At 32.7% G+C, this 18,104-nt stretch overlaps 1 protein-coding gene and 1 pseudogene across 1 annotated transcript in view; both read right to left on the bottom strand.

The window, feature by feature from the left end:
* Positions 1-81: 81 nt before the first annotated feature.
* On the bottom strand, positions 82-751 carry LOC124994293 (armadillo repeat-containing protein 7-like; annotated as a pseudogene).
* A 768-nt stretch (positions 752-1,519) lies between these two features.
* Nfxl1 (nuclear transcription factor, X-box binding like 1) overlaps positions 1,520-18,104 on the bottom strand; it is a 49,304-nt gene continuing 32,719 nt past the window's right edge. The window contains 5 exon segments of the mRNA XM_047567128.1: positions 1,520-2,634; positions 3,146-3,199; positions 3,967-4,053; positions 5,821-5,925; positions 13,013-13,082. Of these exon segments, the coding sequence (XP_047423084.1) occupies positions 2,461-2,634; positions 3,146-3,199; positions 3,967-4,053; positions 5,821-5,925; positions 13,013-13,082 (490 nt within the window). The 3' untranslated portion in view covers positions 1,520-2,460.

Raw genomic sequence — 18,104 nt, 5'->3', positions numbered from 1 at the left:
ATCTAGGTCAGGTTCTGGAGCCTCGTGACAGCACAAAAAGAGAAGCACAGCATGCACTGGACCAACAGTGTGAAGGTCAGCTCAGGGTGAGAGCTGGGACCTGGTGAGCTCAGGTACATGAGCATGGTGACTGCAGACAACACTGTCTCCTCGTCGAGAATGAACGAGCAGTTGGTGACAAGCAGGACACCGCCTGCTTGCAAGATGTGGTCCTTGTTGGCCCTGTCTTGAGCACAGGTTGCAGAGGCCCCCAAAAGCAAAGTCCATCGGAGTCTCATTCTCTTCTGACAGAGAGAATCAAGGAATAAATAACCCAAGACTTGTAGTTGCCGCAAATAGTGCTTGTTGCTGGGGTCACAGGCAAAGTTGGCAAAGACTTGTTCCCTGGCATCTTAGCTCTCAGTTTCCTGAAATTCCATGACCAGTGCCTGCAGATATCCTAGCCATCCAATGTCAGGGCTACCTTTGGCTTCTGGGCCATGGCTGGGGCAGCAGAGGGCTTTCAGGAGACCACTGGGAGAGGGAAAGGCAAGGCCTGAAAGCCTGAGAGAACCTCACCTGGCTCTCCATGGGTGGACAGCGCAGCATGTGGGTTTCTTTCTTGGTTTTAGATTCTGCAGTAACTTGAAGATGGAACTGGGATGTGGAGAATTGAAAATCAAAACTGAGAGACAAGGAAGCAGTCACCAGCTGGAGTGGGAGATGTGAGCAGGAGCACCAGCCACAACTCCTGCTCATTTCTTATTTTTTAATACTACTTATCGCATATGAAATCATATTCATTTTCTGTACATTTACTTCCTGCCTGTTCTCCTCTACCTCTTAGCAGCACCCCAAAGATCACCATTATCTCCAGTACCTAAAGTTCCTTGTAAAGGAAGCACATCTGTTGAATGAAAGTGAATGAATAGTAGTTGTGTGACTTTGGGTAAAGTAAGTTCTCAGCTAGCCAAACAAAAAACTGGCAAAAACTGAAGTTCAACAAACAATAACTAGGAACTAGGAACTAGGCTTCAGGTTTGCCAACTAGGCCAAGGTTCTGAAATACATAATAGGTAACAAGGTAACTTGCATTATTATTTCTTTATTTTTTGGGGGGGTGCTGCGGATCGAACCTAGGGCCTTGTGCTTACAAGGCAAGCACTCTACTGACTGAGCTATCTCCCCAGCCCCAGCATTAATATTTCTTAAGATGCATTTTGGTTAGAGCAGGTACTAATGTGACTATAGCAGATGTAAAACACCAACCCAGTAACTCCACCACTGGGAAAGGTAAAAATAAAAACACAAATCCCATTAAAAAAAGCAATGACTGCTCTTTTGGATATCAGCTAATATTTGATTCAACAATGTGACATTAAATATTATTTTAGTTAAACCCAGCAAATTATACAATCTCCCTTTGGGCTCCTGTTTAAAACACACTTCTATATTTGTTAATTAGATACTTTTTAGTATCACTATTTTCTGTATCAAGTGTTAAAGATTTTTTATACAATGGTACAAATGTATAAAAAATATTGGTTCCTAAATATTTTAAATAATAAATATTCTAAATTACAAATTTGATTTGAAAAATTTTAATGAAAACAATCATACAAAAATTAAATAGCAAAACTACTTAAAATGATTACAATTCAAATAGATTTGCCTTGCTGATACTTTTCCACCAGTTTGTTTTCATAAGAACTGATTATTTCTAGCTATAATCTATTTAGGACTGTGGAAGAGAAATGAGAATCAAGTCTGTACAACTCATAACCCCTGTGCTCAGCACATATTGCTCATAAATATTAGTTTTCCTTTTATTATTATCTTAAAAAGATACAAGTTTTACAAAACATGCTAACTTTAGTTAAAAGCTTCTTGCATAAGAAACAGCCATGTGAGGAACCTAGTCTGGCATCTGTTGAAACAACTAAATTTTATTTTAACAATGGATAAAAAATTCTTCACAAATTAACTTTTGGAATCTAATTATAAAGTTTAACATTACAATTTAAGAGGTGTTTTTATCACTTTTTAAAAAACATACAAAGTCACATGATCAAGAAAAGTACCCTATTTGAAACCAAAATGTGGAGAAATAGTTCTTTTATTGTATATATGGCTGTTTCACTTGAATTTGCCATGCCCCCCAAAAATTATTTGTTTGAAACATTAAATGAAACAACTAAGTAAATACAAGGAAGCGCAATGAATATCAAACATGTAACTCTTGGCACTAGCTAAGCCTTAAGAAATATACAATTTCAATCATGCTTTTAGACAGTGTTATGCTGCCCTTTCTAATATACTAATGAAGATAAAGCTTAACATTCTGTCCTTCTTACAACAGCTGGAGGAGTATAGAGATGAATGTGAATATGTACCATGTTCAACAATATACATTTTCTAATATTCCAAATTTAACAACTGATCTAACTCCAATCTGAGGTATATCAAAAGATAACATTTTTTTTAATCCACATCATGGGCAATGTACCATGCAAATAACATCACAGTAACTCCACACACTGGAAGGAGGTAATATTTATATTTTTGCCAAAGTGATAGTTCAACTGCCACTTCATCTCTTCTCCTATTCTTCTTTCGACGACCCTTCAGTCTGTTCTCAAAAGCCTCCAGTTCAGCCTAAATCAAAAGTTTCATTTTATTAAATTCTATGTATATGTTGATGATGACATGACACCCTTCCTTCTACTCCCCCACCTTATGGTTAGAAAATAAATGACATTGGCAAGGAGGTAAACTGGAAAAACATTTGGGAATATGTGAGATCCCATGCCTTCTCAGTTTAACTGAAGCAAAAAAAGTAGATGGATGGGCTTGGGTTTTTTTGTAGCAACGTTATTTGCAGTTCAGAATACAGTTGTCTAGTCAAGGGCAGTGACACATGCCTACAATCCCAGCAACTCTGGAGGCTGAGGCCCTAGGCAACTGAGACCCTGTCTCTAATAAAATATTAAAAAGGGCTGGGGATGTGGTTCAGTGGTTAAGTACCCTTGGGTTCAATTCCAGTACCAAAAAAAAGAATACTGTTGTCTAGCCCCTAGTTTATACCTGGCATTTACCTTGTGTTTGCACAAAAATAATGAAAATAATGATGCCAAGAGACAGAAATCTGGTTATTCTGTTTGGTTACCTGTTGTCTTCGTTTTTCCTCTTCAAGAGCAGCTTTGGCTTCTGCTTCTTTTATCTGTTTAGATATATTTAAAAGTAAATTAACAATTTAAATATCAAATTTTATATAGAATTATAACATTTTCCCATTCAGGCTCTAAAAATCTACAGAGGCTTTTAGGAGCCTCAAATTAGAAATTGCTTTTAAAAAAATGTAAATGTCAAACTGAGAAGTTTAACCAAGTACCATCTAATAGATTGAGGGTGGTAGTAGATTCCTTAACTATTTATGGTAAATGTCATATACACTTCAAAGCAGTAAAACGCTGTATAGTAAAATACTTTAAATTTTCAAGTTTCCTCTTAAGTTATCATATTAAGAATTAAGAATCAATTATTAAGTATCACATTTCCCTTAAGCTGAAATTGACCATTTATTTCAAATGCTCTAACTAGAAGGGAATCCTTAGTTTCAAACAAAATCAAGAATGTATTCATTGACAAAAAAAAAAAAAAAACAGTAATGATGGAGACACCCCAAACAGCACAGAATCCAAAAATCTTAAATTCTGTTAATCTAATATTCAGGAGGCTTAGGCGAATATTAAAACAAATGACTATGTCCCAGAGCAAATACACTAAGGACAGAAAGCTCAGGTACACACTGGGCAGTAAAAAGCACACCATGGATTCAAAATAACCCTATACATCTAGGCTTTTATAACAAAAGCAAAAATATAAGATTTAAATTCTTTTTAATAAGAACACAAATGTGCAAAATAAGTAGAGAAAGGCCATTAGCACATCAAAAATTGTATTTTAACAAGATATACAAGATATTACCTCAGATGCTTTCCGCTTCATTTCTTTGCACGTTGCATCACATTCTACTGAAACCTGATTTTCACGTACTTTACTGCATGGCAATTCCTACAAATAATGCAAACTTCAAAGTTTAAATGATCTTTCCTTCAAATTCAAAACTGTATGCCATAAAAACAAAGTTATCCAACAATTTAAAGTTATAAATATTTAACAGTCGAGTTCATTAATGTTTAATGATGTGGCTAGAAGCTCTGGGTATCTTTGTTCCAATACTGATTATTCCTTTGCTTCTCTTAATTATAAGAGTGAGTATCATAAAATCAAAATTATCTACTTAATAATTATTGACGAGGTGCCACAATCAATTTTGCTCTAATTTATTTTTGTTCTTTACTTTTCTTTATTGCTTCCTGTTATTCTTCCAGGGAATAAAATGTTCTTCAACAGTGCTATCCAACAGAACTTTCTGGGATAATGGAAATCATCTAAATCTGCACTATCCAGTGAAGTAGCATTAACTACATATGGCAATTAAGCATTTAAAATAAAATGTGATTAGACTACCTAAGGAACCAAAAAGTGAATACTCTTTCACGTTAAATTCATTACTCACTTAAATAGCCTACATGTAGCTAGCGGCTATCATCTCAGAGAGTGCTACTCTCAAGACTTTTCTGGAGAGTTACAAAGTTTTCTCTGAACTATTAATACTTTTTTAAAAAGTTTAGATGTAAAGTCTTCTAAAGCTTATGACTGCACTTTACTGAATAAATACTATGAGTAGCAATCTGCAGTTGGATGAGACAAAATATCTCAAAAAAAACTGAAGAGACATTCCAGATTATAAATGGAGCTTGATGACTTTAAATTTTCATGTTTCCTCATATTAAGATTTTAGAATCAATTATTAAATATCACATTTACCCTTTCATGTAAAGGTAGCAAACTAAAATGTCAGGTCTACAAATTTAAATGCAGAATTTACTCAGCACAGGAAAATATATTTGGAGCTATGGAAATAAATGAAAATAAAGGACCTACTAAAAATCCTCAATAAATACCTGCTGCATGGATGAACAAAGAGTGAATATAAAGAGAAAAATGGCAATTAACCTTTGGGAAAGACCACAGAAATATGAAGAAAATAAGGAGTTACTGGCTATGTCTGAGATATGGTAAATCGAGGTCAAGATAAAAGCAAGTTTTAAAGAGTCTATATTGCCAACAGGCAAGTCAAGGAAAATGAGATCTGAAAAAACTTTTTAAAAAAACTCTTTCCCTTCAAAAATTTCATTGAATAATATATAGCTGGCTCCCACTGGGCCTTTCAATCATTAGTTTCACCTGTTTACTCCTCTGTTACCATTATTTTATCTTAAAATAAATTATTTCCCAGTTTAAGTATTATTTTATTTATAAGATTGTGCACATGAGGTCGTCTGAAGAAAACATTTTCAAAGCGCAATACTGATGACAAAGTTTCATAAATCAGAACAAAGTCTATTTCCAGGCCATTTCTTAAATCATGACAACCCACTTGATCACTCACATTGCTTTGCTTGTTCCAAGACCTTAAATCTACTGCTCAAGGACTCTATTCAAAAAAACTTGATTCCAACATAAAACTGTCTTTCTTTTACTATTAAATTGAAGAAAATTAAATTGCCAAGGCTGATTTATAAAATGAACATTTGCAGAAACTGGTAGGCTCATCTTAATTATAATAAAAAGATTCTACAAAATCAGACCTTAAAATTAGAAGACAAATAAAAATAAAATAAAGTCACAGAACTACCAAGTCAAACAGACCAGATCAAATCAAACAAAAACAACCTACACAGAAAAGTATTTTCTACCACTGAAAATACATACCTTTTTTATTCTTTTACAAGGACATCTCAGTTTTACCTTCTGGTTGCAATTAAAGGGACATTCACCAGGATGACACATCTCTTTGCATCTATGTCCACAGGGAAGCTAAAATAAAACCAAAATAAAGCAATTACATATTTACATTTTGGTCATATTGTACCCTCTCCCACACCAAGCAACTATTTTAAGGATGACTCCATCATATACAGGGGTCAACTGATTCTGATTAATTAATGAACTGATTTTTCAACTTTTTTCTTTTATATACATTAGTTTAATTGTACAGAAATTTTAAACATTCTTCCCAGCTCCACTCCAAGAGTAATCTCAATGCCATACTGCAGCTAATTATTTATAGTCATATAACTAGGTTCCAGGCAATTGCATATAAAGCAAGTAAAAGTGATTTGTGCCTTAAAGCATTTCATAAGAGGACTTCCACGTTCTTCCCTCACCATGTGCTGGAAGTGAAATCTTGAGCAATAATGGAAACTATGTGTCGAAGACAGCTGAGGTGCCCAGCTAACTTGGATCCCTGGATGAATACACAGGACACAGTGACATACCTACCTTTCCTGTATTTTTATATGAGAAAGAAAACTTTTTTGTCCTTAAGCCACTGTACTGTGCTGTAACTGATTAGTTCTTCACTCTAAAACACATTCTTTGACACTATATACTAATGCCCATGATTCAAGCAGTCCAGACAACTCAGTAATCGCCATGACCTCTATACACTCCTGTTTTTAATTATTTCCTATCTTCTAATCCCAGTCAAGCTTTCAGATGAAACATACTTTCCCTATTTATTCAAGTATTATCCACACTTCCAGACACAGCTTAAGTACTACAAAAGCCTAATATGAGTTTGCCTATAAATAAGTAATAGGAGTAATTTAAGAAATCTATTTCTAAACTTTTGTGGTACTGCTATGTTGTCATGAACTTTAAAAAAATAAATAAATTGTTAGGCACTTCAAATATTTCTGTTTCTCCAATCAGAAAGTAAATATGCAAATATGTTCTAAGTTAGGGGTTAAAATCCAAAACCAGACTATCTGGAACTGGTTTAGATTCCCTGTTTACTAACTGTGGGACCTTAGGCAAGTCACTTCACTTTTCTGTTTCACATATAAGACTGTGACAAGTAATAGCATTTTATAAAGCTGTTGTGAGTCTTAAATGTGTTCAAAATAGTTAGCTATTATAAGTTAGTTGAGGACAATGGTCTTATATTTCTTCGTGTCCCTCATCTTGAAATCCCTAACAAAGATACCTTTTAAACAGTGGACACCTCAACAAACATTTAAATTCTTTATTTCTGATTCTCTGTGATTCACCAGATTGACCTTTCAAACTAATGACTCCATTCACTCTAAGAAATTCAGAATCAGTTTTCTGTCTTTAGTCTCCTTCTGATGTGCAACTAGGCTTTTTTGTTTTTTTCATTTTCAGCTAAGTCATTCAGACTAAAACTAAGCTTGGCTCACTCATACTGCATCTCCACTAATCCTACCACAGGGCAGGGCACTACTGCAGTGAGTTTTACATTGGGCACTGAAGCACTTTGGTTCTATTGCTTCCTTCAGATAATTCTAGGTTCTCAACAAGCTCAGTATTTACTCATATCAAATACTTGCCTCACAGGTTTCAAGTTTTTTTATTCCTTAACTCTCACCTTCATTCCTGCAGTGCCATTAGCCTTACTTTATAGAGAAAACAGCATTGGTTCACCTCTCTATCCTCTCTTCCCCTCAAAATAAATGTCTCTGTATCTTCTTGTTCTTTCTTTATGTCTGAGAGAATTATATCATTCATCTCTAAGAGTAACTATTTTGCTTCAATTTGAAATCAATAACTCAAAAAAAGAAAGTGAATAAGAAGGTGAATAAGTATGTAAAAGTCAACAAAGAAAAATATTGAAATTACATAGAATTACGGCTAGCATGGCTTCACTGATCAGTGTTCTAGTCCTCCAATGCATTGGCAGTTTGTGAAATAGCATTATTAATCTTGATTTATATTTCTGCCTGCTAGAAAATCTCATAGTCACTCTTCACAATTTCACTGACACTGACAGAAAAGAAAAAGTCTCTCTTTTCTCTGGTTGGGTCTCCTGCCTTCAAAATCTCTCTCTTTTCTCTATATCTTTCAGTTGATTCTGCCACCTCATCTAATTACTATTGCATGAATCATCTCACCTTTCGATGTTCAGTACTGGTAGAAGTCATAAACTGAAATGCCTGATTGGTACACCACATATCTCCCAAGAGTCACAACTATGGCAATACTACCTATTCCAGTTCCCTCTTTGTGGCCTGTTTTAAGGAGAGTCCGTGGGCCCAACATGAGCCAATCAAGTTTTTTCTCCTGGAAATCTGCAAACTTTAAAGGTATAGTCTGAATAGTCCTCTCATTATAGAGTTTCTCCTGACCAGCTAAACAGCTTTTTCTTTACAATCTGTAAACTGTGCTCAATATCCTCCAAATATATCTTCTTTTTGCCATGAGTTAGAATAAAGTTAGAATCGGTTTTGTAGTTTTCAATTAGGAGAACTGAAACTCATCCAGAAGTATACCATGTTGGTATCCAACATATGACCACAGGCAAAAGTAATGCCACGAATCCTGAGAAGTCACTCAACTCACTAGTACACAGGGAAATGTAAATTAAAAATCACAAGAAGAAGCGAAAAGATAGGCAAAATTAAAAACTTTTGCCAATACTAAGTATTGGCAATGATGTGAAACAGGAACTTTCACGTATTGTTTAAGAGGGGAAAATTTTTGATAGATTTCATAGTGAAAAAAATAACCTGATTATAAATTGGTACAAATGTTTTGCAAGTCAATTTGACATTATTTATTAAAGTTGAAATTATACATTCCATGCAACCAGTTACCCTACTACATTCCTACAGAAATCTGTGTACACATGTACCCAGATGCACAAGCAAGTTTTTCACTACAGTATTTTTATAACAACTCAAACAAGAAACAACCTAAATGTATACCCATAGTAAAACAGGAAAACTACATGACAGAATAAATGGACTATAGTTACATGCAATCAAAATAACGAGTCATAAAAGTGTACAATTTTAAATTTTAAATATAAAATTAGGCAAACTATAAATACTATTTGTAGACAAACACCCAGGTAGTAAAAACTAAATAAAAGCATGGAAATGTTTACTACAAAAGGCAGAGGGAACAATAGTTAGAGATGCTGGTAGACTTCTAAGATGCCAGCAATGCTTTACTTTTTTACCTGGGTAGAGTTATATGGTATTCACTTCTTAACTATATGCTAAAATATACACATATATGTGATATTTCTTTGTTTTAAAAAATTCGAATTCCACACATGTATGATTTTATCAAATGAAACCCAACTACTATTTATAACTATAATGCTCTAAAAAATCAAATCACATAACAATTTCCTTGTTAGACATGAAAGTATGTGTAATCTCAAATGACATGTTATATTAAAAAAACTGAAAAGTAGTAATAAAGAAATTTTATTAAAATGTGTAATATATAATGACTATATCTTCATCACAGATTTCACAGCAGAGAATTTTCTAAGACATCCAACCTCAGTATTGAAGATGAGCTATCCCACCTACCCTTTCCATTCAAAGTGGCATGGGCTTCTTTTCCACATGGCTCTCACAAGTTAGCACTTTTAAAGGAGCCATATCAAATGCCTTACCTATAACCAATACTATCTAGATCAAATGTCCCATTTTAATCCTAATAAGAAGAAAAATTTTCAAAAAATAAAAGCTTGCAAAGCCATATTGTTTGTAGATAAATCCATCGTCCATAGTTACTACATAAACTAGGACTTTTACATGTTATTATTTCATTATACTTATGATATACTTACTAGGACCTTGAGATGTTAATTCACATAGCACTGTGAATTAGAAATTATTGCTCCCATTTTATATATGAGCAACTTGAGTTAAAGAGAAATTAAGTATTATGTCCAAATAAAAAGTAATACATGGGAATGATAAAAACAAATTCAGAAATGTTTTCAAAGTAGAAATACCACATGATTTCAGTTATATGTAGAATCTAAGTGAAACGCGGAAGAAGAAAGTAATACAATGGATATCAGGGGCTGGCAGAAGTGGGAGTGGGGGGCTATTGGGAAGATGTTGGTCAAAGTACACAAAATTTCATCTCAACAGAAAGAATAAATTCAAGAGATCTATTATACAACATGGAGACTAGAGTTAATACAACATATTATATTCTTAAAAACTGCTGAGAGTAGATTTTAAATATACTTATCACAAAAAAGTACACATGAAATAATACATAAGATTTAGCTATTCTATAATGTAGATGTTTCAAAAATGTTATACATAATTTTTTCAATTAAATATTTTTAATTTTAAGAATTTAATTAAAGAATAAAATAAATCCAAGTCATGTTTCATGTAAAAAAAAATGTGCAAATTTCCATTTGGTTTCTCTCTTTCTATATTCTAAAATATAGAAATATACATACAGGGCATGGTTTATAGGTACAGTTCTTAATGGAATCTTTCTTTTTTCATTTAGTTAAATGCAAACCTAATTAAATAGTCTAGAAGAAACACAGAATGCATATAATGGAAGCAGAGGAGCAGAAGGAATATGCTATGCCATTCCCACATTTTGTTCACATTCCATAGGTATTTAACAACCAGGGAACCAGGGAATCAGGCACTAGATATAAACACATACATGACAGTAACTTGCCTTTACCGAATCTATAGTATGGAAAGGGGAGAAGAAAATAAACAGGAATTTATTAGCATATTGGAATTTATAAGAAGCCCATACTTTAACTTTCAGTACAAGATATCTACTTGATTCAAAGTGACATATTTTTTTGTTAATCCTAATTATAGCTTGATTCCATAGCTCAGTGGTTCTCAAAGTGCACTACAGAGTGACACTACAGAGTGTCAGCATTACTTGAGAACTTAATGGAAACATAATCTTGAGCCCCACACCTACAAATCAAAAAGTATGAAACAATAAAAATTATGTTAAAAAAAAAAGTATGAGGTGGGGACCCAGTGATTTATTCTTTAACGAACCCTTAAGTGATTCTACTACACACTAAAGTTTGAGAACACTGCTGCAGCCTTATCAATGTCAAGAGGTAATAAACCAAATGATTTGTGCTAGACACAATGAAATGCACCATTGCACTCCTAGACTGTTCCAATTTATAAAAGTCATTTGGATTGCTCCTAGCCTATGTGTTTATTTTTCAAAAGAGCCCAATGAGCCGGGCAGAGTGGCACACGTCTGTAACCCCAACAGCTCGGGAGGCTGTGGCAGGAGAATCCCAAGTTCAAAGCTAACCTCAGCAACTTAGCAAGACCTAGTCTCAAAATAAAATATAAAAAAAGGGCTGGGAATGCAGCTCAGTGGTAAAGTGCCCCTGGGTTCAAGCCCAGTACCAAAAAAAATTTCAAAGCCCAAGGAGATTCTGGCAAGACCAGGGCCTTCAGAATGACTTAAGAATCCAAAATCATGAAAGTAGATGAGAAATTTTTAAAAAACAGTACTTACTCAATGCCATAACAGCATCACCATAGCTAAGGCAATGCTAAGTCACAAAACAGCAACCCCTGAATTAAAGGATCACATTTCCACTTGGAAAACCATACCAAATTCTGAGTCAGAGTAAAAGTAAAATAATCTCAGCTACTTATTACCTAAGATCTGAACTGAGACAGAAGAAAATTTATTTTAACAAGGGAATTTTCAAGATTTGAAAAAAATAAGAAAATTAAGTTTGAAATAGCGCATGTACCTAGTTTCACTTATATAACAGACAGAATTATTAAAATAATTTATTGTTTGAAATGGTCTCTCTTTTGATAATCTTAAATCTTAAAATTCCTAGGTTCAATTTTCAAGTTTAAACAAAAAATCCATAAAATCAGTTCAAAGTTTTAGTTAAAAGGAAATACTGTTAACTAAATTTAGATTTAATCAAACAATTATATTTAAGACTTAGTTGTCATCTCTTCCCCACATTAAAAAAAGAGAAACATTTAGATTAGTGCATCAAAACAAATAATTTAAAGGAAAGAGGTACTATTTAGTATATCAGCAAGTCAAAAGGATCTCTTTTTAAATGTCTATGCAAATCAAATAACTGTCACTATCCCATTCTCAACAGTAAAAACAAAAAGCACCCTCCCTTTCAGAGTGGTTAGTTAAATGTGGACTTGCTATGGTTTTTCAAATTACTGCCAGGTTAAGTCACTGTTCAGTGTTTACCATTTTACCACTTTTGATAGTTTTCATTTGAATATGATGACTAAAAGTAAATATTCTCAGCTACTTATTAACTAGGATCTCAACTGAGACAGAAGAAAATTTATTTTAACAAGGCAATTTTCAGGATTTGAAAATTCAGAAAATTGTTTGAAATACTCCATGCACCAAGTTTCACTCATATAACAGAATTGTTAAAATAATCATTTATTGCTTGAAATGACCTCTTTTTATGCTCTTTATATAATTATTATAATTATGCATATATTATACATATGTATGATTATATATACACTTCAAAACAATAGATAATGAACTGTAAAGATTCAATCATGTGAATGGTACTAGCACCCAAGAATACAATGAAAGTATCTTCTGTAATAGCATCTTCAAACATTTTGGATATAAAAGTCTATCCTCCCACACTACCTCCTATAGAAGCACACACATGTATGCACATACATGCACATACACACACATGCAAATATACTCATACACATACTTAAATAACCTATTATGGATTACTGCCTAACTGCCCATGACTCATAGAATTCTACATTTATATTTTAAACCTGAATCGCATTTTGGCAGTGGTAAACACGAGGTCAATATCCTTTATATAAGTTACTTTAAAACTGCTTTCTTTAAAAAAATAAAAATAAAAATAAATTTCAAAGGGCCATTCCTAGTTCTAATATCTCCAAATAGCATGTGCATCTATCCTAACCATACGTGTTAGACTTTTACAAACAATCACATTTCCTTTCACACCTACATTTTTAGTGGGTCCACAAAATACCCACTAGAAAAGACCTGGACCAAACAAGAAAGAGAAAATCCCAGAGAAACAATACCCAAGGAACCCAACTTAAAAGGTCCTATTACAGCTTACCTCTTTAGGGCACTGATTTTTGCAACAACTGAGGAGGTTCTTTTCATTTACATCAGCTGTGGTTATTTTTCTAAAAATAGGACAAATACTTTGATGACATTCAAACCAAAGTCCATTTCATAGCATTTTTCTAAAACTAATTCACAACTTCAAATACATCCAATAAAATTATTTTTCCAAATAAATATTTTAATTATGTCTCTATCTGTAACAATTATCTCCAAATGTTCTGATAACTCAAACTAGCCAATTCTTTACCACCAAAAAATCAAATGTAGAAAGGCAATCACTGTAGGAAAGAAGTACAAAACACATATAAAAACACCATCCCTTTCTATACCTGTTCTCTGTAACAGTCCCTGCTTGTATTTTTTCCTATAGAAAATAACAGATCCCTATAGATCAGTTATTATTATAACTCGTAACTAATTCTTTATTAAAGCTTCTACATAAAAAATTAAAAACTAATATTATATTACTTCAATTGAGAATTTAGGTTATATAGTGAAAAATACAATAAGCTTATTGAAAAGCTTTTCAGTTGTTCTGGGCAAGCTATCTATTAATGTTAGAAATTAATTCATTCTAGATCCATCTATGCTTTAATGTGCTTTTTATCTGACTCCGTATTACTCAAAAAAAAAAAGTCACAACATCAAGGAATAAAATCAAGAAATACCTTTCTATAAGAACTGAATAGAACCACAATGGACAATGATTGAGCCAATAAATTCAACAATCTAAAGTTCCATATCATATGTATTTCATTTTTGTCTTCCTCATTACCTTTATTCTCCTGCTTTTCCTGTTCCCTTCACTAGGCAAAACTGCCAAAATTTAATCTGATTAATGTTAATTAAAAATATTATATTAAATATTCATATTAAATAAGTTAAAATCCACTCTAAGATAATGTCTCAAATTTCTTAGCAAAAATACCACAAAGTATTTATTCTGATTCTGTGAAAAATTATTGCGTATTTTCTTACAAGTATGGTGTTCATCTCAAGAGTTAATATAATTGGGGCTGGGATTGTAGCTTAGTGGGTAGAGCACTTGCCTAACACATGTGAGGTACTGAGTTCAATCCACAGCACCACATTAAAAAAAATAAAAGTACTGTGTCCAACTACAACTAAAAAGAAACATTAAAAAAGTTTTAAATAAGTCAATATAATTATGTTCTCTAATTAGAAATAAATCAGCTTTTCAAGGTTTGCATCTTTTATATCTAAAGAAATTTAGACAAATCTGAAGAAACTAAAATAATTCACTGAATTGAAAGCAAATGAAAGTTATTGGAACAAAAATCATCTACATAAAAACACTTCGATATGTATTTAAGAAAAGGAAAACATTTTTGAAGAGCTAAGGTAACCAAAATCACCTCAATTCAAAGATTCATACATCTACCCCCAAAACCACACGGCTTATTAATAAAAAAAATTACTCAGAACCATAAGTTCAGCATAAGTAGAAGACAGAAGTTCCTATAAACCTCAAATTTCCCCAAAGTAGAAAAATAAATACCAATTCCTAGCAGTTATTTCAAGCTCCCTCTTTCAAATCTTCAGAGATAGGAGAGTTCAGGATAAAAAGCAGAAAAGAGAAGAGGGGACTAAGCTAAAAATCAAACAAGAGTGAAAATACTGAGTAAGTCCTGGTAAATCAGAGCACTGATGAAGGGACAGGCCTTTAAAAAGCACATGAATTCAAATAACTGATCCTGAAAAAGCAGTACTCCAGGAAGGCATAGATAAAAAGAAAAGGCACCCTCTGGAGACTACAACATGAAGAGGAAAAGGAGCAAGAAGGGAAATTTAGGACCCTGTAAGGCAAAAAAAAAAAAAAAAAAAGCAAAGCAAAGCAAAAGAACACATAATATCTCCTCCCAATACCATACTAAGAAGTCAACCATCAAAAAACTGTATTTTGCAACATTGGCAGAACAAAGTATCATCAGTTTAACCCAAGACCAGTATAGTTTTAGCTATAAAAATAAAGACATGATTTAGATCTACAAAAAATTACTATAATAGAAAATGATAATCAAAACCTTTCAGCTGATGAAAATCTCTCCTACCTCACCTTGCACCCCACCACCCCACCAAATAATTACAGACTGAGTATTCCTAATCTGAAAATGTGAGTGGAGCATTTTGAATTTTTGGATTAGTGATGTTCAACAGTAAAGTCTGTAAGTATTCCAAAATCCAAAGAACTCCCAAATCTTCTGATACAAAGCATTTCAGATATAGGAATTCAACCAGTTCAAAGAAAAAGAAAATTAAAACACAATATTCCAAACTGAATTAAATCTTCTCAAAGAAGCACAATAGGACATAGAAAAGCTACCTGTGCAGAAAAGAGTTAACCTAGCAGGCCTATTTCCCAGGTAATTACATTGGAAGAGATGCTGGAAGCTTGAGCCTTGTCTCTCCTGGAGCCTCTTCCCTTTGCTAACTGTTCTTTGTATTCTTTTGCCGTAATAATGTACAGCTGTGAATATGACTATAAGCTGGGTCTTGTTGAGTCCTCAAGCAAATTATCAAATCTGAATGTGGCCCTGGGGAATGTCACACAGTAACTAGAAAAATCAAACACTAAGAACATAAATAGGAAAGGAAAAACTAAATTAGAAATGAACCAAGGTTAAATGAATTCAGAAAAAAAATTTTTTTAAATAAAATTACATCAGAAAAAAACAAAATTATAAAGTACCCAAGAAAAAAATATAGAAAAACACAGTTGAATAAAAATTTCATAAGGATCCTCAAAGTAAGAAGGAAAAATTCAGTACATAAAAGCAAAAATGAGACAGTCAAAGAAGTGGTTGAAATGGAAGACTGAGAAAGATCCAACATACATTTAATTGGTATCTCTAAAGAAGAAAAAAAATAAATAAATGAATGGAACAGAACCAGTATTTGAAACTATAATCCAATAAAACAGAAGTACTGAATCTAAATAGCAAAAGAGTCCAAGGGGTACCCTAGAAAATTTACACAAAACTATTAACTCTGAGACATATCTTAGTAAAAACTACTGCTATTAAAGACCATAAAAAAGAAGAAGAAATAGGGAAAAAACTAAAATCAGGGATGTCAAGCAAAAAAAAAAAAAAAAAATTCAATTAACCTACAAGGGAAAGTAAAACTGGCAACAAAACTTGTCAAAAGCAAAATATAAAGGAAAGCAACACAAACCAATACTTTCAAAAAAAGAACACATAAACTAAGGACATTATATCCATCAATTATCAATCCTACAGGAAAACAATCTTAAACATGAAAGAATTTAGGAATACTAAATGACAAATCTACCACAGAATGCACTTCATTCAACTAAGAGAGCACTAGGGAAACTTAAGCAAAAAAACCTGATGGTTAAAATGGAAAATATAAAATTGCAGATATAAAACAGAAACAAAGGTGGGTATGAGGATGGAACAATATACCAATGCTATATGTTCTGAAAAGAATCAAGAATGTAATTAAACATTGAGAGAATAAGGGAAAATAAAAGAGGCAAGTAGAATAATCTCACTGACTGTCATAGAGGTCCTAAATAAGAACCAGATGATAAAATTAAAAGCTGGCAAACCAGTTTAATAAAGACTAAAGAAACAGCAGCCTAAGGACACTGCAATCAGGTATGTACAAAGTATCCAACCACAAAACAAAAACACAAGTTTTAAAATAAGAGCAAAGAAAATATATCCCCTAGATAACATAAACCCAACAATAGACTTAATATGAACAGCAGTCATAAAATAATTATAGACCTTACCAAAAATAACAGGGACATTCAAGGATTTACTTCACCATTTCTAAATAAAAAATAGATTGCAAATCTGAGATCAAAAAAAGAATAAAGCCAAAAAATACTAAATGTGACAAGAAGGATACTTTTAATCCCAAAAGCCCTATTAGTTGAGAGTTCTACACAACATAAAACAGATCAATTATTTTATAAAGTAAAAACTATAGTAGTTGCAAAGAGATACCGAAACACCCTAAATATACAGGATTTTAATACCATACCTTTAAACAAGGCAAATCTACTGTAGGAAAAAAAAATGAATCCACATATAAGGCTCTCAAATATAATGAAAGTAGAACATAACATAAATATATAGAAAACATTAAAAAATGATAAGAATCAACAACCATTAAACATGTTCAGGGCTGGGGAGATAGCTCAGTCAGTAGAGTGCTTGCCTTGCAAGCACAGGGCCCTGGGTTTGATCCCAGCACCGCAAAAAAAAAACCAAAAAAACATGTTCAAATTAAAAAGGAAGCATGAAAATAAATAAAATTTCTAACTGAAAAGTTTTTTAAAAAAAGGAAAAACTAATGATATGAGCAGAAATTGAAGTGATAAAGATAAAAAAAGTCAATCAAATCAATGAATAAAATCCTGGGAGCTGAGGATGTAGTTCAAGGATAAAGCACTTACTTAGCCTGTACAAGGCCCTGGGTTCAATTCTCAGTACAATAAATAAATATTAATTAATTAAATAACATAAATTCTGGGTTTTTTTAAATAACAAAATATATTCTAGCTAACATTCAAGAATCAGAGAGAAAGAAGAAATATTTAAGAATGACAAAGAAAAAAATTATATGATGAAAAAAAATTTTTAAATCATATACAACTTCTTTGGATAACCTTTATAGCAATACATTTGAAAACCCAAGATGAAACTGGTAATTTCCAAAGAAAATACAGTTTCCAAAATTAACCCCATGAGGCAAACATTTTCATTATTAAAAAGAAAATATTTTTTAAATGATATAATATCAAAGGGACATGGAGACTAGTTTAAAGGTGCTCCCATGAACCTTTGAGGGTCAGTAATTTAAACACAAAATGAGAGTAACAAATAAGAATCCACTAGCCCATGACATAGTTATTAATAAATGAAGGAAAAGGGAAAGTTACTCCTTATAGTAAAATGCCACCTAATAAATGTAGAAGAGATGATAAGAGGTAGAAAATTAACATTTGGTACTATCATACTTAGAGCCAATTACACCAGAATCATTAATGGATTGCTAAAAACCAGTGGATAAAAATTTTATGAGGAAAA

Source organism: Sciurus carolinensis, chromosome 10 (genome assembly GCF_902686445.1).
Source record: "Sciurus carolinensis chromosome 10, mSciCar1.2, whole genome shotgun sequence".
Lineage (NCBI taxonomy): Eukaryota > Metazoa > Chordata > Mammalia > Rodentia > Sciuridae > Sciurus > Sciurus carolinensis.
This window is presented reverse-complemented; position numbering and strand designations above follow the sequence as displayed.